This window comes from Camelina sativa, chromosome 11 (genome assembly GCF_030686135.1).
Source record: "Camelina sativa cultivar CO46 ecotype springtype chromosome 11, ASM3068613v1".
In the NCBI taxonomy this organism is placed as follows: Eukaryota; Viridiplantae; Streptophyta; class Magnoliopsida; order Brassicales; family Brassicaceae; genus Camelina; species Camelina sativa.
Window position 1 is genome coordinate 15,488,975 of NC_141890.1, and position 27,117 is coordinate 15,516,091.

Consider the following 27,117-nt stretch of genomic DNA (forward strand, 5'->3'; position numbering starts at 1 on the left):
ACTATAAAGGATTTTAGGTAACAACTGCGTAATAGTAGCTTTGTAATTGCTAATTTATGGGATATGAATTGTTTTGAATATTTGAGTTGTGTAATTGCTTAATTAATGGGATATGAATTTGAAATGTTTTTTTTTGATTTGGAGTAGTTATGGTATTTGCTTTTGTTCTTTTGATCCAGATATGTTATTAGAACCAATCCGACTGCCCATTGGATCCGCGTGTCTAACAGCAAAATACCTAATCACCCCTTGCCCTTTTTTTTCTTTCTTCGTCCGTTTTATTTTCGTGAGGGCATTTGTATGGGAAAAAATAGTAATGTCAAAGTGAAACTAAGAAATTAAAATTAAATTAAATAAAGAAAATAGTGCTAATAAAAAACATTGCCCTACTTGGTTTGGTTTCATTTCATAGGCGTCAGTTTCGGGATTCATTTTGAATTTAGTTTTCGAATTCAAAATATTGAAACGTAACGTATTGTGTCGCTACCCCACTCGAATCGAAGTTGTATAAAACTCTTCGATTTTGTTTCTTTTCTTCGGGTTGCGTATCATCAATTTTATTAAGGTTCTTCTTCTTCACTCACTCTTCAGTTGCAGAAGTATGGAAGCTCTCCTCGCCAAGCTCAACGACAACCTCAAGGAAAATTCCGAACTCGATGCAGTTAGAAAGGCAAATGAAGAGAAGTTCGTCAAACTTGTTGAAGGTACCAATTTTTTTTTTTTTTTTTTTTTTATTCCTCTAATTGTTATCATTTTTGAGATTTGAGCATTTCTCTATTGTTAGGTTAGATTTTCGGAATTTGGAATTTACAAAAATTGGGATTTCTTACTGTGTTGTTCTTGACTTTATAGTGTCCCTGTCTTTTTGTGTGTGCAGCTTCGGAGAAGTTGGAAGAGTTTTTCAAAAGTGAAAACAAGAATTTGCTGGAGAGAGTTGAGAACATGACGACTGAATTGGCTTCAATCAGGCATGTACTACATCATTATTATATTACCGTGTTCATTTTTCTTCTCTGTTGAGGTGGTTTATATTTAGAGTAAGTTGGAGGATGCCTTGCAAATGTAATTATAGCAATCTTGTTTCACAGATCTGACTTGGACGACAAGTGTCTGGAGAATCAAAATCTTAATCGTAATCTCAAGAGAGAAGAACAAAAGAGTAAGAAGAAGCAATGTTAACTATAGTTTCTGCTCAAAATTGAATGTAGCATTTTCATAGGACATGATATATGATGTTTTTTTTTTTTTTTTTAAGGATTTTGGCTAAGAAAATAATGTGTAGTGCTTAGATTTGTTTATAACACCGTCTAGGATATAATCTTTGTTGTTCTTTCTGTGTTGAGTAATTAATTTTTGAACTTGGTACTTAAAAAGAGTTGAGTTTTTTTTTTTTTTTTTTTTTTTTTTTTTTTTTTTTTAACAGATAAAGCACTTACTGAAGAAATGTCAAGCTAAAAGAGCAGATCCAAGAGGGACATCCTCGCAACTTCGAAACACCTGAAACTGCTGGAAGTACAACAAGAAGCATGAGAAAACGTAGCAGAACAACCTGTGATGGATCAAATAATTCTGCTTGTTGTATGTTTCAAGCTCTTGGTGAACAGTTGCTAGGAATGGAATTATCAACTAGTAATAATGAAGGCGAACACGTAATTCATCTGTTGCACCCAACAACCGGTAATTTCTCTGTTGCGTAAAGTTATATCCACTGTATCTTTCTCCGGGTTGTTTTCATGCAAGACCTATTTACCTTTGATTCAAAAGATGGACCATCCATCTTATTTGAGATCATCAACCACCGTAAAAGCACCGACGCTGATTTTTGTTCTCCCTGATTTTTGACCATAACAGGTTTATCCTTCAGCCTAACTTTTTTGAATAACTCATCTGTTGAAGAATCTGAGCTGCTCTACGAGAATGCATCGCTCGGATCACTCGAAAGAGTAGCACCAGAATGGATGAGAGGGGTTAAAAAATTCAGCACAAGTATGTGTCCTTTGTTCTTTGCAAGAGTCTCTAAAGTCATTAAGCTCTATTAATGATCGGTACCGTATGTAGTAAGCTCTATTATGTACGTCTCCCTCCCTTATCTTGTGTAGTCATCTCTGATGGCTTCGTAGTGTGATGTTTCTCAATTGGTTGAATGGTTAGGGAAGTTATCATGTATCTATAGAAATGTGTCTCTCGTTAACTTTGAGATTGATTTCAGAGATACTGTTCCCTTTTAATGAATCCAATTGTGACAAGATCTTGATTTTTCCTTTGCTCTCAACAAACTCTCTTTTTTTCTATATCTCATGAATCTCTGATCTATTGTGCATTTTACATGACTTAACACTTTAATATTAGGCATATGTATATAGAGGCATCATTACAATTGGTTTCTAGACCAGTGGAACCCGAGAGAGTGGCAAGAATGGTGTGTTGTTGGGAAAGATAATTTCCTTTTATTGCTTTTACAACGACGTCGTTCCTTGTGTCGTACACGTTTTATAACCCAGACTCACCGTCTCTCTTGTGTTATTAGATGTGTTGTTTCAAGTTGTCGGTTGTGACAAGTTACGAACGGTTACGACCGTACTGTTGGTTTTGAATTTGTTTTTGAATAAGTCAATCACGAATCATTCAGAGAATTGTGTTTGCTTTACTTCCTTTATCTGGTATCAGAGCAAATACATGTATTGTGAGTGTTAATACATGTATGAAATATTGAACTGAAAGTGATGTGAAATATTGAACTGAAAGTGATGATAGATTAACTTAACAACGATGGCTTAAATAGTGTTACAGGAAGCAAACAACAACTGAATCAAAGCTAGAAAAACGGAAACAGACTCCACTAACAAACTGACTCTCAAGTCCACGACTCCACTTACTAAACTCCTTAAGACTTAGACTCCATGACTAAATCAACTCCAACATACCCTCCCTTAAACTAATTCTCCTGAATTCAGCTTACGCAGACATGTTAACCATCCCAAGCAATGCCCGTAACTTCTCTAACTGCTCCAGCTTCAACGGTTTTGTAAAAATCTCCGCAACCTGATTTTCTGTTGGGCAATACTCTAGCTTGACCATTTCTCCATTCACCAGATCCCTGAGATAATGAAACCTCACCTCGATGTGCTTGCTTTTGCCGTGTAACACTGGATGCTTTGACAATTGAATGGTTGAACTGTTGTCACAATTAATCACAGTTGCAGATTTTTCTTCAGCTCCAATCTTCTCCAACACTCTTCTAATCCACACACATTAACAAGCACAAAACGCAGCAGCTATATATTCAGCCTTGGTGGTGGAAAGCGCTACAACCGGCTGTTTTTTTTATGCCCACGAGATTGCTTCGGATGTCATCAAGAACACATAACCCGACGTACTCTTTCGATCATCCAAATCACCGGCATAATCACTGTCGGTGAATGCCGTAAACTTCAGACTCATGTTCTCACTTCTTCTATAAAAGATTCCAAGTTCAGCAGTACCTTTCAGATATCGTAGAATCCTTTTTGCGGCGAGCCAATGCGACATTCTTGGATCTGCCATGAATCGACTTAGGAGACAAGCTCCATATATCAAGTCAGGCCTGGTGACTGTTAGATACATGAGGCTTCCAACCAGCTGTTTAAACATGGTTCCATCGACCTTCTCGCCATCTTCATCTTTTGTAAGCTTTGTTCCCGGGACAATTGGATTTTTCACAGCATTACTTTCCTCCATCCCAAACCTTGCTAAAACCTCTCTAGCATATCTTCTCTGACAGATGAAATTCTCAGCATCACTCTGTTTCACTTCTACTCCAAGAAAATACTTCATTTTTCCCAATCCGACATCTCAAATTCCAGCATCATTGACGTCTTAAACTCATCACACATAAAATTGATTAACATTCAAAACAATGCATTGATTAGTGTTTAATGGATTTTTGACTATTCATATAACTATTGTACTCAATTAAAAAAAAAAATACAAAACAATTAAAAATCAATCAAAAATCAATCACCAAAAACAAAAGAAAAACAGAATTTTCAAACAAAATCACATATCTGATTGATTTCCATTTTTTAAAATTTTTAATTTATCATTAATAAAATTTATTCTTATTATTAAATTGCTATATAAATTAAATTCTGACATAATTTATATGTATTAATATATAATAACAATAAGAAAAAAAAGCTATAACTTTAAAAGTCGTTGGTAAACAATAAGATTTTAACCGTTGTTGGTGTTGGGTTTCGACGATTTAAGGGTCCGTAGGAAAGCCCGTTAAGAAGCGAAAGTCAAGCCCGCTAATGGGCCTAACGCGGGCCCAAGAGGCGATTTCGATTGAGACGTTGAGTCAAACCGGAGATAAGGTCGAAAGATCGTGGGCGAGATCGTAGGAGGAGATTCAGGAGAAGTTCGAGATCGTTTAGTTTAAATATTCGAAGTTTGTAAGGAAAAAAGGGACATGTAATCTTTTTTTTTTTTTTTTTTTCAACCAAACATTAATCAAATTAAAAAATAACTCCAAGATTGGTTGCCCAAACCGGAGGAAAAGAGTTTACAAAGGAAATTTCAGAGGAAAGCAATCTTGAAGAACGGGCTAGACAATCTGCCCTTACATTGAGCTCTCTAGAGATCCTGATCAGGGAGAACGAGGAAAAGCATGGTCTGAGCACAAGAAACTCCTCTAACAGGTTCGAAAAAGATGGCCAATCGTCAGGCGTCTGCACCATCGCCACCAATTCTGCACAGTCTGTCTCAAAGCTTTGACATCCAACTCCAGCCGCCAAGAGTGACTCCATAGCCCAAATCAAGGCTTGTAGCTCTGCATGTAAGGATGTAGGACCGCATCTCTGACTCCGTGCTCCCAAAAGGAGAGTCGCATCATCATCACTACAACACCACCATCCTAGACCCTGCATAGCATCTGACCCTTTCCAAGAACCATCAATCTGACATCGAGGAAACGCTCCCCTATCCTCCACCAGAGGCGTAGTATGCAAATACCTATCCGAATAGGATTTTGCTTCTTCCCATAGTAATTTATCATTATTCGCCTGGTGTAGAATTTCCGTCGGCTCGGCTTGTAACCCCTGAAAAACTTTTTTATTCCTATCTTTCCATAATGTCCAAAGTATCCAAGGAAGACGATTAGCTACATCCGAATCCCCCGACTGAGAGGCTGCCCGCCAAAAAATAAAGTCTAAATTTGCATAAATTGAAGCAAATGGAAAGCCATCGGGGACTAACGAAACTAGGGACAACTCCCAAACATCGAGCGAGCGAGGGCACTCAAAGAGAGCATGATTGATAGTTTCTGGTGCAGCCCCACACCGTTTGCAGAGTGTATCACACCGGATACCCCTATACGCAAGTCGTTCGAGCACTGGGAGGGTGCCCGACGCAATCTGCCAGAAAAAATGTTGGACCTTTGGGGGAACATCCAGCTTCCACACCTGGGCCCTGAGGGCCATACATGTTGGTCCGTATTCGACTTCCGTCATCAGTTCTCTGGCTAATCTATAACCTGATTTAACCGTATACTTCCCTGACTTGGTAAAATGCCATACTAACCGATCCCGTTGCTGGACCTTACTGACCGACATACGCCGAATAATCGGTATATCCCCCGGATCCAGAAACTCTTCTAGAGTAGGCAAGTGCCAATCCTTCGTGACAGGATTAATTAAGTGGTTCACCATCAAGCTCGGTAACCAGAGTCGTCCCCGACCATTGGCAGGACGTGGTCTAATATCCGGAATCCATGGATCTCTCCAAACCGAAATAGAACTACCCGAACCTACCGCCCATCGCGCTCCATATTCCACTAAATCTTTCGTTGAAAAAATACTCCTCCAGGCAAAGGAGGGATTAGAAGGTTTTTTGGCCATAAGCGGGTGTTTATTGCTAAAATATCGGCCTTTCAAAACCCTCGCCATTAATGACGTCGGGTATTGAATTAAACGCCAATACTGTTTTGCTAACATAGCATCATTAAATTGTTTCAAGGCTCTGAAACCTAGACCCCCATCACACTTATCCTTACATAGTTTATCCCAAGCCACCCAATGTAAACCATGAGCCTTATCATTGGATTTCCACCAAAAAGTGGAAATAGCACTCGTTAATTTAGATGTCAACTCTTGCGGCAATTTGTAGCAGGACATCACATGCGTGGGAAGTGCCAAAGCCACCGATTTAATCATAATCTCCTTACCACCTTTTGATAAAAGCTTTGCATTCCAACCATTGACACGATCATCCAATCGATCCTTGACATATCCAAAAACCTTATTTTTTGAACCCTGGAGGCTTTCAGGAATGCCCAAATAAGATCCCATACCTCCCTCTTTGGTAATACCAATAACTGACTTCAACTGATCCCTTATCTCAGTAGGAACCTTCTTGCCAAACATTATAGATGATTTCTCTAAATTAACCTCTTGTCCTGAGGCTTTGCCGTAATTCCTGATAATTTCCATGACCGTCTGACATTCAGTCGCCTCTGCTTTACAGAAGAAAAGACTGTCATCAGCAAACAACAAATGCGAAATGGTAGGACTATCCCGGGCGATTGTGATACCCGTTACCTTTTTCTCCCGTTCTGCCTTTTTGATATTCGCTATCAGAACCTCTGTACAGAGAATAAACAAGTACGGTGACAACGGGTCCCCCTGACGAAGACCCCGCTGTGGTTTAATAAAACCCCGGGGTTGACCATTAAGAAGAACTTGATACGACACCGAAGATACACACCACATGATCCAAGAGATCCAATTCCGATCAAACCCTAACTTAACCATGACTGCCTCTAAAAAAGCCCATTCTACACGGTCATAAGCCTTACTCATATCCGTTTTGAAAGCCAGAAATTCCGACTTGCACCTATTATTAGTATTTAACCCATGAAACATCTCCTGCGCAACCAATATATTATCCGTTATTAAACGACCCGAAACAAAAGCCGACTGAGTTTCGGAAACCAAAGATGGGAGAAACCGCTTAAGCCGAAAACACAGGATCTTAGAAATAATTTTATAGCTCACATTACAAAGACTTATCGGCCTAAACTCCGCCATCCGCTGCGGACGATCAACTTTAGGAATAAGACAAATATTCGTCTCATTTAAACACGGGTCAAAACGTCCTGAACGGAAAAACTCTCTGACTAGAGCCACTAAATCCCCTTTTAAGGAAGACCAGAATCGTTGAAAAAACAAGGCCGTCATACAAGGACATGTAATCTTTATGCAATAAAACAGAGAAAAATCAATACAAAATCCAGTTCGTCATTCTTCATTGTTCTCGTCGATTTAAACCGAAAGTCTGTCCAGATCTTATTTCACTTTCGAACCAATCTAGTTGTTGTTTCTCGTATCAACAATCGTTAAAGACCTTGAATGTTTATAGTTTTTGTAATGGTTTTTGGTTTATGTTTATTGAGAATCTCTTTTTTTATCCATTCAAGATTTTGTAAAAATGATTTTCCTAAACAATTTTGGAAACCCGGTTTTTTAAAGATTTTAACAATTTTCATTAATAATCTAAAAGCCATCTTATTTGAGTTTTTCATTTTTCTAATAAAAAAAATTTATGTGACATTTTTCTAATATTTTAATTTGTTATATTTTTTTATTTTTGTAAAATCCAAAAACCAAAAACTAAAATAAAATCCAAAAACCAAAACTATGATTTAAAAACTATTTTAAAACTACCAACCGTTCATAACCAAAGTTTTTACGGTCGCCTAAATAACCAATTCTCAAAGTCAAAACATTCAAGGCCTGCCTACAGGCAAAACAAAATTTAATTCAAAACCTAAAGCTTTGTGATCTTCTTCAAGTTTCGTCGGAAGTTACGACAACGGCGACTCCGATTACGTATACAGTTGAAAGGACAAAACAGGAACCGAATAGAATATAATCACACAACAAATCACTTCAAACAAAGTGCCAAAATGCTCTTCCGCTTATATCATCCGACGAACGTCGGAGGAGGAGCCAAACCTTGCCGTCGCTTAATCTCGTCACTATCATCCTTCTTTCAATCGAACACCAAAAGAAGCAAACTTGAACTTCAAGTGTACCGACAATGCAAGACTGGTAAACTAAACCTTGAAGATGCTCTGCTTTACTTCGACAAGCTTCTACAGACAAAACCCATTCCTTTGATTGATACATTCAATCACTTGTCCGGCTCAATGATGAAGCTTCAAGGATCTAAGGAAGTGGTTTCGATGTATAAGAGGATGTTGAGACACGAGGAGGGTGTTATTATCGAGCCTGATTTGTGTACTTTGAACATTTTAATTAACGTGTTTCGTCATTTGAAGCAGTTTGATTCTGGGTTTTGTGTTCTGAATGATATGATTAAGAGAGGGTTTGAGCCTGATTTGGTAAAAGCTGACAGTTTGGTGCTTTGTTTGTGTTCCCAAGGGAGAGTGATCGATGCACTTCAAGTGTTTCATAAAATGTCTCAGAGAGGTGTTAAGGTTGATGCTTCTCTCTACGCTACTCTTATTGTTAAGCTCTGTGAGATTGGCGAGACTGGTGTTTCTCTAGGTTTGCATAGAAGGATGATTGCTTCCGGTTGTAAGAGTGATGTGGTTATCTACAGTTTCGTAATCGGCTCTTTCATTAGGAACAAGTCACTCGACGAAGCTATGGCAGTGTTTGAAGAGATGACTGAGAATGGAGTGTCTCCTGATATATTGGCTTTTAGGAATCATTACTGCACTGAATAACTCAGGGAGGTTTAACGAGGCGCTTAAATATTTCGATGAGATGATTGCTCAAGGGATCTCTCCTGATCTGTTCATTTACAACTCTTTCATCTCTGGATTATGCAAAGCGGGTTTGTGGGACGATGTTACAGAGATGATCAAGGAAATGGTGAGCAAAGTCAGTAAGGTGAATGAAGCGATTGATATATATGACTTTATGATCAATCGAGGTCCGGATCCCCTCGTGGAAACATATCACTCTCTGTTGGATGGTCTGTTTAAAGTGTGTAGGCTAACGGACGTAACTGAGTTGTTCAAATTGATGAGGCATCGTGACGTTAGGCTTGATGTTGTTACTTACAACATAATGATCAGTGGCTATTGCAAGAATGGGAAAATTGAGGAAGCTGTCCAGGTTATAAGAGAAATGGATTGTAAAGGGTTGAAAGCAGATACTTATACATACGCAGCTTTAATCCACGTTGTTAACCAAGCTGGAGATTCAGAAGTCGCTAAAGAAGTCGTCGATGCAATATGCAAGTCTGATTGCTCTCCAAGCATACAACAGTACAGTGTTCTCATTGACTGTTTGGTTAAAAAAGAATATTTTGAAGGAGCAAGAAGACTGTTAAGACGAATGGAACGTGAGGGGAAGAGAATGTGCGATGCTTCATACACGACACTAATACATGGTTTAAGCCAGGCAGGAAACTGGGACTTCGCTCAAGAAATATTTTATGCAACTGGTCGTACTCCAAGCATAAACGAATGCGGTGCTCTCATCGATGGTATGATGAAAAATGGAAAAGTGGCTGACGCAAAGAGACTTTTTGATGAGATCCCAGACAAGGGTTTGGTGCCTGATGTCATTACGTACAATATTATGATTGGTGGCTATTGCAAGTATGGGAAACTAGAGGAAGCCATTGACATTATAAGACGAATGACATATGAGGGGCTGAAACCAGACAATTATACATATACTTCATTAATACACGCTTCTTGCCTAGCTGGGGATGTAGATGCCGCGCAAGGAATCTTCAATGCAATATGGAAATCTGGTCATTCTCCTGACATATATCAGTTCAATGCTCTAATCAGTGGTCTGATAAAAAATGGGAAACTGGAGGACGCAAAGAGACTCTTTGGTGAAATCCCAAACATGGGATTGGTGGCAGATGTCGTAACGTACAACATAATTATTGATGCCCTCTGCAAACATAAGATGCTATCAGAAGCCAGAGCATTGTTCTTTGAATTAGAGCCAAAGGGTTGCTCACCTGATTCTGTTTCGTTTAACACTATTATATCTGGCTTTCTTGAAGAGAACAAGGTTAAAGATGCAGTTCTGCTTCTTCAGAGCATGCTCGATAGGAAATTTACCCCAAACGATGGTGTTAAATGCAGGCTGCGTCGACTTCTTGCTCGTGCTGATGGACGTAAAACACTTCAGCCACTTCTAGACACTTACGGGAAGAACTTTTTCGAGTGATATCAATGTAATCATAGATGGCACTGACCTGAGGATTTATAGCTATCATCCCACCTTCAGTGTAATCGTAGAACATATTCGAGTGAAATCAATGTAATCGTAGATGGTATTGACCTGAAGATTTATGTACATTTTTCCAATGAAGGGAAAACTTCTTTAAGACATAAAAGAATCACCATTGGAGGTATAACAAAGCAACTATCAGGGTGAATTCGTGTAGCTATGTTTGCTAGGCAAAGAAGTGTTCCTCCATGAGCCACGCTTGGTAGCCACTAAATCTGGTGACTTATCAGACCTCGCCTTCTCCAAGCCCATCTCTTGGTCAGAACTTTCTCCAACCCTGAACTCCGGGTGGGCATACGCATCTCGAAGGAATTCCTTGAGGTTTAGATTTGGCTCACGTGTGCGTTCCAGTGTATCTTTGATCATAGCTTCCTGCTTTTGCTCGGAACATCGAAAAGGTAAGCTTACACATCTCACTCAAAGCTACTATAAATACCCAGTTATTTTTTTTCTCTTAAGTTTTAACTAACCTGCAAAGGATATGTGACAAAAGCAGGTTGGTAACGACATTTGCAGTGTATGTGGAACCCAATGGTCAGCAACGGAAGCACAAGAAGCAAAGGAGTGGACTTAGAAGCATGTTTGGTGCTTAGAAGACCCATCAAAAGCAGCTGTGAAACGATCAGTGCGGTGACAACACGCCTGTGAACATCAGGCCAGAACTTCCCTGCACTCTCATACTTTTGGTTATACACATTTATTACCTGCAACGAAGCCTTCATTGTTACTAAACGATGCTCGAACGTTGGAGGAAATGTATGCAGAAGATTTCAGTTATCTCACCTGATGACGGTACACTACGTAAGCCAGGCCGAAGAAGACGAGGATAAAGGGAAGAAGGATGGGGCTAACTGTTGCATAAACGAGACCGAGAAGAAAGTAAAGCTGTATTTGAGGCTCACCGGTGTTGAACCCTATGGTTCCAGGATCAGTTGCTTCTTCCCTATCTTTCTCAGTTCGCACAAGGAAGGAGTTCTTTAGATGATAGATTATGAGCGGCTTCAACCTCAGTATCTCCCCAGCAACACCTGCCCACCCATCCACCATTATGTATGTTATAAAGAAGGTTGCTTTCATTGGAATCGAGACGCCAATTGTCTTTGGAATACTGCAGAAAATAATAAGTCAGAATGATATGAGATTTCCCGGTGAATCCAGGCAAGGGGAGGTCTAAAAGAACGTACTCGTTTGCAGATTGGTTAAGGAAGCTGTTGAGCTGTTGAAACGCAGTCCCGGTGACTATGCTTCCAAGGAAAACATTAATGAACTGGAACATGTAGAATCTAGATGCAGCTCTTCTTTCTAATGAGGATGTGCTGACAAAACCTTCGAATTTGGACATTTGCATCAGTATTCTTGGGAGGAAAAGGAGGAAGATTTTCAAAGCTATTCCAGGAAGGAAACCTTGGATGATTGACTTTAACAGTTTCCTGTCGACAAAGACCAAGCAACGTGAGTAATTCAATCAACCGGGCAGCGGGACATATCAGGTTGATATATTCAGGGAGATAGACAGAGACATACACTTCTATAAGGGGCTTCAAGAAAGGAAAAGCCTTCTCTATGCCTTCAATGTTGGCGAGTGACTGTACAAATGCTATTGGTATCATGAAGAAGAAGGTGAGGAAGAAGTATGCTACGCCGACTATGAGCCTCCTTATCTTAAGGTCTACATATGGCAATGCCAGATTGTCATAGTAGATGTCACGTGGCTCCGCAGCCCACTCGGTTAGCCACTCTGTTGGGTTTCTTGTCTGTTGAGTTTGAGCACAAACCGCTGCTCCCCAACGGCTCTTGAAAGATACAAAAGCTGCTGGCACTATGGACTTTGTGCCGGTCCTTAATCTCTGTTTCTCCTCAGAGATCTGAAAACATCCAAAGAGAGTTTGATTAAATGTTGCAAATGAGGCTGGAGAATAAAACAATAGCACAGAGTAGTTAAGTTGAACGCTTTACTTCTCTGGTTAGACCCTCGACGGCAGACGTGTAGTACTTGATTCCATCAACTTCTTCACCAAAGCAGCCAAGAAATCCCATCTACTTGCAGACATGGAGATGAGTCTTAAGAGAAGAACAAGAGAAACGTAAGCTTATGTGCTTTGCAAATGTGAGTTTACCTTAATAACTGGCCTGTTATTTAGATTTCTCATGTGTTTGTTTATATTGTAATCGAGCAGATTCTGCATTTGTTTCCTCGTCAGAACCAATTCTGAGAGTTTGGTTGCATCATGGACTGCCTGAGTTAAAGCAGATCAAAAATCATCAACTCAGGAATCGAGTCAAGGTTGGACATATCAGAAAACCTGAAGATGACTTTACCTGGAAAGTGAGGTAGTGATCTGGATGATTGACCTTGAAGAAATGTTCAACAAGTTCACATATTGATTCATGAGGATCTGTAGGAATGTTTCTTACAAGCACCTAACATCAGTAAGAAAATAAACAGGTTTTCAGCTTATTTAATCACAAATAAAACTCACAAGAGCATCGAAAGATTCAAAGTTTCATTACAGTGAACTGGTTAGGTCTCCTTTGGTCATATGCAAGAAACTGTAGCCTCATTAATGCTATATTCTGGTACTCTCTTTTCAGGATAAAGCATGTCCAAAAGGTGATTGCGTAAGCTACACACAAATGCATCCAAAATCTACAGAAGATGAGGATCCAATGAGTAAAACATATAGAACGAAGGAGAAAAAAAAGCCACCAAACTTGGAGAAGCATCTCTTACCTAGGTGACCCATTCGGTATATTTGATAAAGAGAGTTTATCAATATCACTGAAACTTATATTAGAATGCCTCAACCGATCCAAACCCTTGTTTGTCCAATTAACAGGCACCATTGTTGTAAAAGCAACACAAGCTATTGGGAAAAAGATCTTGAGCCTGCAAAATTTTTCCACATGGCTCAGAAGTCTTTAAAACCAGAAGAAAAAAACAAGAGGCTTGGGGAGATACATATAGTATGTATATATACCCGAGTAAGTAGATCCTCAAGTAGACAACAGAATCAAGTCCAGCGTGATCGACGAGCTCGGGTTCTGGCATTTTTAAAGCTTCAGGCATCCAGTTAAGGAATCGAATATAGGACCTGAAGTCCAAGTTGATAAATTTGCTTCCAAAGCCACCGGTTTGTATAGAGCTACTTCTTAAGCCCTTGAGATACCATTTAGGGAAATAGACTCTGTCATTTACTGGTTGAATCCTGAATATAGCAAAAGCTAAGAGAAAAGCGAATGCTGTCACTATATTGATTGCTGCTGCTACTCCAATATCGTTTATTGTAGCCATGCGACTGTGAAAGAAGATACTATTTTCTTCTCCTGTAAATCAAAAGAACGACACAGATTCAGACTTTACAAGTTGAGGTCAGAAATATCCAAAAAAAAAAAAAAAACAAATCAATCGCAACTTGCTCTGTTTTTTGTTTTTACACAGAGAGCATCCCAAAACAGAAACAAGAACCAATCTGTCACAGTCACACAGAGAGCATCCCAAAACAGAAACAAGAATCCAGCTTTTGGTAAATTAAAGAAAAAGACCAGATTCACACTTCAGTTACCTTCTAAAAGAGCTAAAAGACAAAGCTTTCTTGTTCTTGTTAGTAAAAAGATTTCAGACCAAACCGTCGAAGACAGAACAGTGACAGAGGACGAAGAAGAAGAAGAAGAAAAAGCAGTTTTTTTCTTTGCCGGGTTTTTAGGAAATATGTTCAAAGATTCATTCGACTAAAACATTACTGCGTCAATTTATTGTTTAAATGGATCCGTGACGGTGAAGGTGTGAAGAGAGAAGGAAAAAAAAAACTTGTTAAGGAGGACATGGCAAAACGTGAGCCTTCAGTGTATTTATGAAGATGCTCTTCTTTGGCTATGACAGTGACTAAAGAGTAAATCAAAACCGTGACACCAAAAGAAAGAAGGTGATGACAAGAAAACATTAGTAGATGGGGAGTGAGTTTTTTTCTCTTTCTTTTTGGAAATGGTCTGGTAACGTTTTTGTTTGATTTGTCCAGTGCGTAAACTAGTGGCTATGATTACATTGAGGTTTCTTGATTTTGAATAAAAGGTAATGTGTTAAATACGTGTATAATATAAAGTTGGATGGACCCTTGTAAACGAAATAAAAACGGTTATTTTTTATAGCAAGTGTGAACATGTTTGTCAAATATCACAACCACTATTTTTGATAATTTTTCAAGGATTTTTTTTTGGGTGGATAATTGAATGTTTTGCAAAAGATGACGAAGTTTATTTTTTTTTTGTTTTTAAATTGTAAAAAGTGGGTCCGAATCTCCTATCTGCCAACATATAAATTTGGATTTAGTCTGCATTATCCGTATTTAGTATGGTGGTTTTCTTGTCAAAATATGGGATTTTTAGGTATTTTCTAATATAAAACAACCTTACATAATACAACAACTATTTTACGTTTCTTTGTTTTATATAGAGATGAGAGTGTTTCTACTAAAAATATTGTGCCAAACGTCTTCTTTGTATCAATTTACTGACCAGTTCTTCACAACCAAACCTGGTCATTATATGACAATTTTCGTTTTCTCTACGGATACGGCCTATTGGGACCTACGAATTCTTCGTATGTTTCTTCATGCTCTCTCTTTCACTTTATTTGTAACTTGTAAGATGCATGAAGTACTGTTTTACAATACCTCACTTTCTCTAGAAGACAGTATTGTTTTTCGAGGTAGGTAAAGTGTTTGAAACCATTAGATGTCTACAAACAAAGTTATCTCCCCTACGTTGTCATATTTGATGGTTGCACACATAATTTGATATATATATTGAGTATAGTTTTTATTAAATTCTATATAAATATAATTTGTAGGTGTGATTATTTATTTATGGCAGCATATTAGTTCTTTTTTTTTTAATATTAAATAAATATAGTTATTATTCATAATAAAATCATGTTAATCTTGTTATGAGAAATATATTTTTTTTTTCAAAAAGTAGACGAAAAGAACAAATTTCATGTTGTCGAAAATTTCTAAAAATATCCATCATAATTAACATCTCGTTGGGTAACCGTTTGGGAAAACCGCCATGGCCAAACCTATGTAAACGGGTCTTTCCCGACAAATCTACTCTTACGGTTTTGTTTCCACTTTCTCTCCCTTACTACTACACCACTATCCTTTCAACAATGAGTGACTATATCAGAAAATCTCTTCAAGATTTGGATTTGGACATAACTGATGCACCGGTTCCATTACATCCACAATTCATTGCAAAATGCAGTGACTGCTAACCGCTACTCGTTGGTGGTTCAAACTGTGAACTCGCACAAGCAGAATCTGAGGGCGCTTATTGGTCATATGCCCAGAATTTGGGGTTTCGAAGGAACCGTTGTTGGGCGTATTTTGGGACCAGGAAAAGCCATCTTTGTGTTTCAATTGGAAGAATCTCTCAACATGGTATTGCGACGTGGTCCTTGGTCCTTCAACGAATGGATGCTGTCAGTTCATTGGTGGCATCCACATATTACCGATGAGGCATTGAAGATAATCCCATTCTGTGTCCAAATCCGGGGAATTCCTCTTCTCTATCTCTCCAATGACATGGCCAGGTATGTGGGGGATCAATTAGGACCAGTTGACACTGTTGATTTTGATGAAAATGCCCATATGGTAGAGTTTGTAACGGTTAGTATAGATTGGAATGTAGATTGGCCATTACGTTTCCAGCGTAATTTTCAATTCACTGTGGGGGATAACACTATCATTAAGTATCGATTTGAAAGACTTCGTAAGTTTTGTTCTAAGTGTGGTTCCCTGAAACATGATGTGGCTGAGTATGATCTGAATGGTGAGGAGGAGGAGTTCTTTCCAGAGGAATCTCCAAATGACAATGACAATAACATGGATGGTCCTCCGGGTGAGCAAAATGATCTGACTGAAGCGAATTCCCTGGAGACCATTGATCCGTTTGACACAATTCTAGGGTTGAAAAATCACTTCTCGTCTCCGGGTGCTGGCCCGAGTTCTACCCATCCAAGTGAGTCTCCTAGTGTTTTTGAGGACACCAAACTCACGGCTGAGAGATTGCGTTATCTACATGCCAAGTTCAGCAAGCAATTCAGAGACATTTTCTCTCCTATCCGTGAGAATAAGTGTCCGTTTGTAGTGACAAAGATGCAGAGTTCAAAGCGTAAGCGAGGGGAGGTTGAAGCGTTTTACCAACAATGGGAAGCTGCAGAAGATCAGGCGGTCCTGTGCCAGATCCGTAAGAAAGAGCGTGTTAAGTCCGTTGGTTCCTGTTCTACAACTAATGAGATAGACAGAGGCGCGGGGGGCTCGGTACCCCCACCGTGTCCATGACAATCATCTCTTGGAATTTTCAGGGTCTTGGTGACTCGCTTACACAATCTACATTACGTAGTATAGTTCGTATTTATAAACCTACTATGTTATTTCTTGTTGAAACTCTTAATAGGTGTTCTATGGTTTCTGACTTTGCTCATTCTCTAGGATTTTCTAATGTAATTACGGTGCCCCCTGTTGGTAGGAGTGGCGGTTTGGCTTTGTTGTGGATAACAATGTTTCTGTATCCCAAATCTTTAAGGATACTAGAATCATTGATGTAAACGTTAAGTATTATAACTTTCAGTTCTATTTGTCCTGCGTTTATGGTCATCCTATTCAGGATCAACGACACTTGTTTTGGGATTACCTTGAACAATTATCTCGATTTAAAGATGGTCCATGGGTTTTAGTTGGGGACTTTAATGAGATTTTATCTAACAACGAGAAAATTGGTGGTCCTTTGCGCGCGAACTGGACCTTTCGAGCTTTAAACATATGATGTTCACTTGTGATCTCACGGATTTAAAGTCCACGGGCAACAGGTTTTCTTGGGTTGGTGAACGTCACTTATATACTGTTAAGTGTTGTCTGGACAGAATTATAGTCAATTCGGAATGGTCTGCCACATTTCCAAGAGGAGAAGCTGAATTTTTGGACTTCAATGGGTCTGATCACAGACCGATGGTGCTTCGTTTAGGTGTTCATGATCCAGGTTTTCGAAAGGCGTTTCGCTTTGATATGAGGCTGTTGGATGTTGCAAGTTTTAAACACTATGTAAAAGAGGGATGGAACTTCTGCAAGGATCAACGTCATCACACCATTGTTGATCAAATAAGGCATTGTCGTACATACATGGCTCGTTGTAAACGTAGAAACAATCTAAATTCTGCCAAACAAATAAATGTACTACAATATCGTTTAAACAGAGCCATGTCAAGTCTTCATCGTTCAGATCGTGACCTGATTCCCCGTTTGAGACATCAGCTAACTACTGCTTACAAAAATAAAGAAATCTATTGGAAACAAACACTACAAGAAAATAATTTTATTGAGACGTATTTTTGAGACAAAAAAATTTCGTCACAAATTTGTGACACTTTAAATACGATATTATGACTAAATTTATTTGTCACAATTTCATAGTATTTTCATCACTATATTATGACGGAAAAAATCAGTAACAAAAGTTTGTCACAATTAGTGAAGAATATGTTACGATAATATTAATCGTCACTCTTATGACTACATTGTGACCAATATATTGTTGCAAATTAGTTATGAACTTATAACAGATATGCAAGTCACAGTTTGTGACATTAAAGTGAGTAAACATTAGTCATAAAATAGTATAAATTGTTATGTCATTTATACAAAGCCCATTAAGCCAAGTTTCTAACCTTAATTTAACAAGACTTATTTAAGAGATGATTAGGTTTTTATTTTTTATAATTTCGTGCCTCCTAAACCGAGAGAGAGAGAGTAAACCATTTGAGAGAAAGAGAACAAGGAGCCACAGTTGAGATTAAGGACAGATCTTACATGTCCTAGGATATGGTGGAAAAGAAGGGGTAAACGAACTCTTTTATGGACGAATTTTGGTGAGCAGTTTCCCAACCCATAGATGTAAGTTTTCCCCAAAATATTTTGTCACCGTTTTTGTAGATTAAAAGTTACACATGTTTTCTCAAATCTATTCTGCGCAGATCCGCAAATTAACATCAGTCATCTTGTGAAACCGTTTCCCACTGCTACCAATTGAATCAGAAACTGATCTATCCGCCGTTGGAAAGATCTGAGTCTTACCTTTCCATAGAGCCTGAGATCGTTTCCATAGGAGTTATAATATGAAAGTTATGGTTGAATATGTGCATCTGGTCGAATTTGTGATTTATTTTCTTTTGTAAGAATAAAGATAGCTTATAATGTATATCTAATTTTTATGATTATAAAAAATTTGTATGATTATAATTTTAAAAATGAATTTTGTTTTAAGATTAATTTTTTAGTTATAATTTTTATCATATGCAATGAATTTTTTAGTAATAACTTACCATTTGAAACTAACTTCTAATGATAAGATTGGACATTATGATAGTCACAAAATATCATGATTTTTGAGTATTTGTTAAACTTTTGCGACAAATTTTTAATTATCATTTGTGACCATTTGAGACTATAGTTTTGTAATAATAAGATACATAATTAAAACGTTATTTTAAACTCGAATTGTGACGATTTAAAGACGTTTTGTAAGTCTGTAATTGAGACAGTTTTATTATTTTTTGTATCATAATTATTGATGACAAAATGGTTACTAATATATTCGTTGCAACTCTTGTGACGTTTTTGTTACAAAAAAAATTTGTGACGATTGTATTGCAACCATTCAAAAATCGTCACAAATTCGTAACAATGTTTATATTGTGACTAAATACTTTTTATTGTGACTAAATATTTCGTCTTAATAAAATTATTTTCTTGTAGTGAAAAGAGCAGAAACTTATGGTTACAAGCTGGAGATCGAAACACAAATTTTTTTCATGCGTCTACTAAGAACAGATTTGCCCAGAATTACATCACTACAATCAAAGCAATCAGGGGAATGTTTTCACTGGTAATACTGCTATAGGTCATCATGCTGCAGAATATTTTCAAGACATATATATATCGTCCGGCCATTTGGTTTCACCAATGGATTTTGCGGATTTCACACCTACGGTTACGCAAGGTATAAACGATGACTTGACTAAATATTTCTCCTCCGAAGAGATTTACAAAGCCTTATCAATGATTGGGGATGATAAAGCTCCTGGACCTGATGGTTTAACGGCAAGATTCTAAAAAAAGTGTTGGGATGTGGTTGGCGAGGACATAACCAAGGAAGTTAAAGACTTTTTTACTACCTCTTACATGAAACCTGGCCTGAACAATACTAACATATGCATGATTCTTAAAATAACAGAGTCGGATACTCTATCTGACTACCGTCCCATTGGCCTCTACAATGTTATCTACAAGATCATATCAAAATGTTTGGTCAATCGTTTAAAATGTCATTTGGATACTATAGTATCTGATTCCCAAGCAGCATTTATCCGAGGACGTGTAGTCACTGATAATATACTGATTGCTCATGAGCCCATACACTCACTCAAAACACGAAAACGAGTCTCACAAACTTATATGGATGTTAAAGCTGATGTCAGCAAAGCATATGACCGGGTGGAATAGAACTTCTTGGAAACCTCTATGAAATTATTTGGTTTGTCATCTACATGGATTAGTTGGATCATGGCTACAGTTAGAACGGTTGAATATGCAGTTCTTGTAAATGGTACACCTTTTGGCAAAGTGGTGCCAAGTCGCGACATTAGACAGGAGACCCTCTGTCTCCATATCTGTTTATATTATGTGCAGACATCTTAAGCTATCTAATCAAGTCTCAGGTGTCCTCCAAATGCTTAAAAGGAATAAAAATAGGCAATGTTGTTCCCCCAATAACCCATTTGCAATTTGCAGATGATAGTTTATTTTTTTGCCGAGCTAACAACCGTAACTGTCAAGCTTTGAAAGATGTTTTTGACGTCTATGAATATTATTCAGGCAAAAAAATTAACACATCAATGTCTCTTATCACATTTGGATCTCGGGTGTTTGGTCATAGACAAAATTCAATGAAGCAGATTTTGCAAATCTCAAATCAAGGGGGTGGAGGGAAGTATCTTGGATTACCAGAGCAATTTGGTAGAAAAAAGAAAGAAATGTTTGAGTATATAGTTGAAAGAGTACGACAACGTACATCGAATTAGAGTGGCAAATTCATATCTCCTGCAGGGAAAGAATTTATGATCAAGTCTGTTGCAGCTGCGATGCCAATCTATGCTATGATCTGCTTCAAACTACCACTTGGTCTCATCTCTGAATTAGAGTCTTTATTAATGAACTTTTGGTGGAAGAAATCAACGTCTTCAAGAGGTATTTCCTGGATTGCTTGGAAAAGACTTCAATATTCTAAAAAAGAAGGTGGTCTTGGCTTCCGAGACTTAGCAAAGTTTAATGATGCGTTATTAGCTAAACAGGCGTGGCGAATACTAAAATGTCCAAACAGTTTATTTGCTTAAGTGATGAAGGCAAGATATTTTCCTGATACCTCAGTTCTTGATGCCACCCCTAAAAGATATCAGTCCTATGGTTGGTCTTCTATTCTCACTGGATTAAGTCTTTTAAAGAAGGGAGTTCGATTTACAGTAGGGGATGGATCAACTATCCGAGTCAATGTTGATAATGTTATTGCAGACCACCCCCACGACCTGTCTGCTCTATTGATCCTCATTATAATGGTATGCTATCATCATTTATACATACTTCTCGTTCAGATAAGTCCTGGAATACGACTGCAGTTGTTAACATTATTAAACCGATGGATTATGAAGGCTTAACGCAAATTTACATACCACAATTTGCCTCAATGGATAACATAATTTGGCATTATAATGCTTCGGGTGAGTACACAGTTAGATTCGGTTACTGGTTAGCTACACATGAGCCTTCAAATTTGATTGTTGGTCCTGATATTCCTCATGGCTCCATTGAACTGAAAACCAGCATTTCCTTTGGAATGTATTATCCAAATAATTAGGTACCACACCTAGACTATTTTCTCGTGGCTTAGACATAAGTAAACTTTGCCAGCGTTGCCAAGGATTGAATGAAACTATCAACCATACTTTGTTCACATGCCCAACGGCAAAATTGGTTTGGGACTTGGCTATTCTCCCATTACAGTCTACTTTTCATGCCACAGATTATGAGCTAAATGTATCCTCATTGCTGCACATTTACGATGATAACAATGTTTCTAAGGACCTGAATCTACTTCCCTTCTGGCTCATTTGGAACATATGGAAAGATCGTAATAATTTCATTTACAAAAACACTGTTAGTGACCACAATCGAACGATATCTCAATCTAAGGCAGATGTTTCAGAATGGATCCAATCTTTACCATCCTACTCACATAGATCAGCTCCTAGGGATCATACATATAATCCCCATTGGGCGAGACCTGACACTCCATTGGTGAAATGTAATTTTGATGTTAGTTACAGACCTGACACGAAAAAAACTATAGGAGGTTGGATGGTCCGAAATCATCTGGGAGTCGTTGTATATTGGAGTTCAAGTATTTTAAGAAACGCAAATAACTCATTAGAAGGAGAAGCTCAAGCATTACTTCTGGCCATGCAACAATCAGCTAATAAGGGATTTCAGAACGTTTGCTTTGAAGGGAACTGTAAAACGCTAATTGATTGCCTCAATGACTCACAACAAGATGTTTTCATTCATGGTCTACTGCAAGATATCAGACTTTGTTCCAGAATTTATAAGGAAGTTAGATTTTCTTTCATTCATCGCACAAATAATGAGGTTGACCATTTATTAGCTAAATTGGGTTGTAATAACTTAGATTTTTATTCAGATTCTTGTAATCCTCCGGTATGGTTGAGAGAACCTTTGTATCTTGAACGATTTTATTTTGAATAAATTATCCTTTGCAGAAGAAAAAAAATTATATATGTAATATTAATTCTACTGAGATTTAATAAAAAGGAATTATCTAAAATTGCAAATTCAATCCCAAAATATCAATTATTTTTAACTAAAATAACCAAAGTTCTCAATATAACCAAAAATATTCAAAAGTTCTTAGTTATATATGTCAAAATTGCACCAAATTTTATTAAAATATAATCATTTTCTTAAAATTAGTATTCATATATTACCTAGAACTGAATTGAAAATATCTAGAACCAAACCAAAATATTTAAATGGATCATATAACCCCTCTATTCGAAATATCCAAAACTGAACTGAATATATTATAAAAATATTTGTTTTGTTATATATTATAACCTTTTTATTTTGTTTTTCCTTTTTCAATCAATCAGAATTTTTTATATAATATTTTTTTTTAAAAAGTAAAAATTAAATTAAAAAGCAAAACAAAGTAAAGAAACAAATTCTATATACTTTTAATTAAATATATATATATATATATATATATATTGGTTTGGTTTTGATTTTATAATTAAAGAGGCTATATATATTGGTTTGGGATATATATATTATGCTCAAGAGTCAGGATGGTAATATAATTTTGTGCGTGAAAGGATTATTTTTAATAGGTATTTTATTTACAATGTAAACTTTGAAAAGAAACAAACTTATATGGTATGTTCAAGATAATGTAAATAGAGCCGTTTGTTTATATTTTAGATTCGTCATTCGTGTTTTTTTTGGTGTGTTCTATACTTGTCCAAAAACGCGTTTGTCATTTCCACGTTATCCTAAAATAAAATATAATGATGAGATCTAGTATTGATATGTAGAATAGACCACAGGTCAAAGAGTTGTATGTTTGTAAAACCCAATCTTTTGCGTCGTTCGTCGTTTCACACGTTGGTGTGATAAAGTTGCGTCAAAGAGAATAAACTTGAAATTAATGTCAAAGAATGTTTTCTACTTTTCTATTTTAACTGTTTTATAGTGATTTATTGGTGTGAAAGGTTAACAGTGGAATATTTTCAGCTATCACTACTCTTTTAAATATGTTTCCCAGCCATAATAATTAGTATTACTAATTAGATATTCGTTTACTGCTTTCCAGAAGAAATATCTGAATCCACTTGGACTAATCAAGAAAATATCATATATAATTAGCATTAGCTAGTTCTATTAAATAATTAATACGTGGTGGGTTAACCTAAGAATTGAAGGGACATTTTATAGTATATTATCGTAATATTCTCTTTGAGGTGTGATATGTGAATTGCTTTTTATTTTATTTTTTTTGTTTCAAACTTATTTTGGTAACTTGCAAAGTACAAAATCTCTTCCTCCCTTTCTCTTATTTTCAGCCACAGAAGTTGTTGTTGACTTAAAAAAGAAAATAGAAATCATAAAGAAACTCTCTCACCCAAGCAACTTGGTCTCCCTATGATAATTTTGTTTTCGGAAAACTTTCTACTATTAAACTATCACTCTCAATCATTGTCGTGACTACTCATGACCCTATTGTAATAATACTTGCACATTAAGCATCATTGTTTTCTTTTGGGGTCGTTGTATAATTTTTTCGACGATTATAGTAATTCAAAAGTAGGACATATGAGGTCTCTCTGGGGGCTCTACAAAATCTATACGGGAAATATAATCTTTTGTTTCGGATAGTGACTTTCAAGAATCATCAAACTGTTATATCCATAAATACAAATGGGTCTGATGCTTTGATACTTTCAACATCACTCACAATCAGTTCTTATCCATAACAATAGGAGGACAGAATTAGCTACTCTTGCCATGAACAGCAATCTGGTGAATGTCCATGTCTTTGAGCATCACAGATCGACCGCAAGAATCACATGGTGCTGTTCTTGAACCACAGGTACTCTCATGTTCTGACATTCCTCTCATCCTGTCTCTAGCATCAGCTGCAGAGTTTCCCGCTTCCACCATATCTCCGCAGAACCTACACGCGATTAAACGTAGAGGACAATCTCTTGCTTGATGTTGAACCTGCAACGAAATCACAATCTCATATTAAATTTAACCATTTTTTAGCACAGCAAGGTAATGAGAACAACGATTGCAACCGTTTTTTTCAAATACGCACCATCTGTTCTTTCTCAAGCACTACCCCACAGCCACAAGTGAGAGGTTCATGAAAGACTTTCAAGTGTTTCTCCATCTCTGTTGGCTGCAGTGCTTGTCCACATTTTTCACAGTGCAAATGGTTTTTCGCCTCCTCAACTCTGAGAACGATTCCGCATCCATTATAGTTACAAACAACGTTGTGTCTGCTACAGTATGCCTCGTGCAACGCTATACTCCTGCTTGGAATTGAATGCTTACAGTTCCTGCACTCTACTGTATCGACATCTGACGAAGATGATACAGCCCGTTCCCCAACCTTAGCTCCATCGATGCTTTCTTGGGTTAGTACAGAAACCTGGTACTTGACTATTCCTTTGAAGCCATATACACCTATACTGTAAGTCCCTGAGCTCAGCGCTCTCTCCTTTGATCCCAAGATCAATGTCTTTGAACCCACATCATGTGAAGACCACTCGTGTTGATGAAGAGAAGGGAATAAAACAGGGTGTTTTGATACATATAGATCAGTATCCGCTCCATCCTTTTCCACATCTAGCTTTACAATAACTTTGATGTTTCCTGCCAATAATTTTTCTACAGTAGCCTCATCAATCGCAAACTTATAGTAATCATATTGTCCTTCTTCCACTGTTCCTGATTCAGATTTCCCAAACTGAAGCGGCCTCAACACACGCTGATTCGGTTGATCTGAAACGATATCTGGACTAACTATATCAACCTCAATATCAGTCTCCAGAACTGAAATGCTTGAAGCAGGTTTTAACTCGAGAACCTGAAGCTTGTAAGAGACTTGTCCATAGTTTACCGAGAGCACATCATCAATAGAAAGTGTAGCATGTTGGCGAAGAATGGTTTCAAGGATAGCTTTATGGTTAGGCAAATCCGAGAAACCAAGGTTGTCCGGTTGAAGCTTCGCGTAACTGCCTTTAGGCAGCCGGATATAACGTATATCCACCAAAGGAACATCCACTGGATCATGTGACGAGAACAAGTTGCTCCACACGTGCGGAGGAAGTCCAACAGTACCATCTTCAGCAGTAAACTCAAGAACACCAGAGTGTGTTGTATTTTTATTTTCTGAGTGGTCAGCTACAGAGAGCTCAAAGTACAAAGGACCTTTATCGAAAGCTCCTTGATCAGATAGCTCAGTAAAACACGATGGTGGCAGTTTAATCTTATCTCCATTTCCTTGAAAAGGCACAGCTTGGAAGACTCGTTCAAACACTATCCCATCTCCAGATATTAAACTTTCTTGCATATGTTGATCAGCCTAAACACAGAGTACAAGAAAAGCAAATGATCAAATAGAGCCAACCCAATGTCGTATGCATCAAAATCTACAACTAGAGATGGGATCGAACAAGAAACTATTACAAAAACCTAAAAAAATCCCAACTTTTTTTTTTTTATCAGGAATCCAAAAAACGTAGGGAGGAACTAAAATTCCCAAATGGAGAAATTGAAAAGTCGTAGTAAAGAGTAGAGATAAGAGACCTTAATCTGGGCTTCAATGGCGTCAAGCCTTTTAGCTCTCTGAGAAGCTTCAATAGCTTCGCGTTGCCTAATCGCAGCTTCCTTAGCTTTCTTCTCTCGATCGAGCTTCAGTTTCGCCCTTTGCTTCCTCTCTCTCTGCTCTCTTTCAAGCTTCTCCTTCGCCGATCGAAGCTCGAAATCCATTTTTTCTTCTTCTTCTTCTTCTGAGGATTCGAAATCTCAAGGTAGAAGAAGAAACAACAACAAAAAAAAAAAAAAAAAAAAAAAGGGAGAGGAGCTTTGTGATTTTTCTATTGTTTCTTCAAGAAAAAGCCAGAGTGGTGTTTTTTTATAAGGCCTTTTGTTTTAGTCAAATAAAGTATCTGGAAGTATCTGGGCCTTTCTTAAAGCCCAAACAAGATGGTACAAAGTCAGCTATGCAATAAAAATATATGATTTATATTGTTGAACATGTTGTGGTTTGTAGAATTGTATTTTATTTGGATTAATCCTTATTTTATTTTATTTTCATCATTTTTATTAATCCTTATTAAATTAATTATTAACTAAGATAAAAAATAATAATAATATATTAGTAGTTAGAAAACATCATCATGTATTTTCTCTAATTCCAAGTCCAAGGACCTGCCCAAACCCGATTCAAATTCGAATCCAAAATTTTTAAATATCCGAAAAGATTTTAAATCGCAAGACTTAAAAATCCGAACCCGAGACTGACTCGAATCCAAACGTGTTGGACTAGTTTTTAGTTCTCACTCTCGAATCTATTACTTTTCGTAGTATATATGTAGAACTAGTGTTTAGTTCTCTCGGTCCATAAATTCTTGAATAATATAGATTTTTCATGTCCTCATTTGTCATCTGATTTTAGATCACATGCCTGCCCTCAACAATGATATAGACACTCCAAATTTGTGTGACCAATGCCGTTGCACTCATAGTATTTTTATTTCTTCAACAGCCAACGCCTAAAGGTTAATGCATTTGAAAATTATCAAACGTTCAAGTTATTTTTCAAATTAGCTTTTTCTTTTTTTTTTTTTGGCAGAAATTGACTAGTTCCATGATTTTATATATCATTTTCCAAACATATTTAGAGCTTTGCCGAAATTTATGAAGAACGGGTAGTCAATATCCATGCTTTTACTCCAATAGACCAATCATAAAAGGATCGAAGTGAGGATCATCTATCATAGTTTTTTTTTCAAGTCTTTCAAACGAGAGACGTCTTTCTCTTTCTCTCTTATTTTTCATTTTTTTTCTATATTTTAACAGTAAAAGACACTGTAAGAGTTGATGTTGATGCTCTGAGGCTATAGATTATAAAGCTGTTGATAAAATAAATATTCAATTGCTCAGTAAAT

General features: G+C 37.3%; 4 protein-coding genes and 2 pseudogenes across 15 annotated transcripts; 3 read left to right on the forward strand and 3 right to left on the reverse strand.

Annotated features, from left to right (window-relative positions):
• Window positions 1-478: 478 nt before the first annotated feature.
• Window positions 479-2,276, forward strand: LOC147934030 (uncharacterized; annotated as a pseudogene). The gene is made up of 5 exons (XR_015571212.1): window positions 479-704; window positions 878-968; window positions 1,089-1,159; window positions 1,424-1,677; window positions 1,852-2,276. The product of XR_015571212.1 is annotated as an uncharacterized LOC147934030 (transcript).
• A 679-nt stretch (window positions 2,277-2,955) lies between these two features.
• Window positions 2,956-7,064, reverse strand: LOC147934031 (uncharacterized). Its single transcript, XM_087472443.1, has 3 exons — window positions 4,605-7,064; window positions 3,335-3,807; window positions 2,956-3,238 (listed from the first exon to the last, which is right to left on the reverse strand). The coding sequence occupies exons 1-3, from the start codon at window positions 7,062-7,064 to the stop codon at window positions 2,956-2,958; spliced, it is 3,216 nt and encodes a 1,071-aa protein (XP_087328569.1).
• Window positions 7,065-7,819: 755 nt separating this feature from the next.
• On the forward strand, window positions 7,820-10,315 carry LOC104728052 (uncharacterized; annotated as a pseudogene). Its single transcript, XR_015571215.1, has one exon. The product of XR_015571215.1 is annotated as an uncharacterized LOC104728052 (transcript).
• LOC104723620 (hyperosmolality-gated Ca2+ permeable channel 1.6) lies at window positions 10,283-14,294 on the reverse strand. 10 transcript variants are annotated; one of them, XR_015571213.1, is made up of 12 exons: window positions 13,826-14,175; window positions 13,241-13,586; window positions 12,994-13,149; window positions 12,774-12,909; window positions 12,582-12,683; window positions 12,380-12,499; window positions 12,219-12,299; window positions 11,787-12,127; window positions 11,447-11,692; window positions 11,046-11,290; window positions 10,733-10,966; window positions 10,283-10,634 (listed from the first exon to the last, which is right to left on the reverse strand). XR_015571213.1 is itself a non-coding variant. In XM_010442007.3 (12 exons), the coding sequence occupies exons 2-12, from the start codon at window positions 13,552-13,554 to the stop codon at window positions 10,401-10,403; spliced, it is 2,289 nt and encodes a 762-aa protein (XP_010440309.2). In that variant the 5' UTR covers window positions 13,555-13,586; window positions 13,826-14,294; the 3' UTR covers window positions 10,283-10,400. The 10 variants fall into 10 exon arrangements, 8 of the variants coding, with proteins under 8 accessions (XP_010440309.2, XP_087328159.1, XP_087328166.1 ...); XR_015571214.1 differs by having other exon boundaries at window positions 10,283-10,637; XM_010442007.3 differs by having other exon boundaries at window positions 11,046-11,370; window positions 13,826-14,294.
• Window positions 14,295-19,876: 5,582 nt separating this feature from the next.
• LOC147934032 (uncharacterized) lies at window positions 19,877-22,129 on the forward strand. Its single transcript, XM_087472444.1, has 5 exons — window positions 19,877-19,919; window positions 20,189-20,329; window positions 20,420-20,560; window positions 20,741-20,925; window positions 21,371-22,129. Exons 1-5 carry the CDS (start codon window positions 19,877-19,879, stop codon window positions 22,127-22,129), a joined length of 1,269 nt encoding a protein of 422 aa, XP_087328570.1.
• A 1,655-nt stretch (window positions 22,130-23,784) lies between these two features.
• LOC104723621 (uncharacterized) lies at window positions 23,785-26,075 on the reverse strand. The gene is made up of 3 exons (XM_010442008.2): window positions 25,754-26,075; window positions 24,258-25,529; window positions 23,785-24,160 (listed from the first exon to the last, which is right to left on the reverse strand). The coding sequence occupies exons 1-3, from the start codon at window positions 25,934-25,936 to the stop codon at window positions 23,930-23,932; spliced, it is 1,686 nt and encodes a 561-aa protein (XP_010440310.1). The 5' UTR covers window positions 25,937-26,075; the 3' UTR covers window positions 23,785-23,929.
• Between the last annotated feature and the right edge of the window lie 1,042 nt (window positions 26,076-27,117).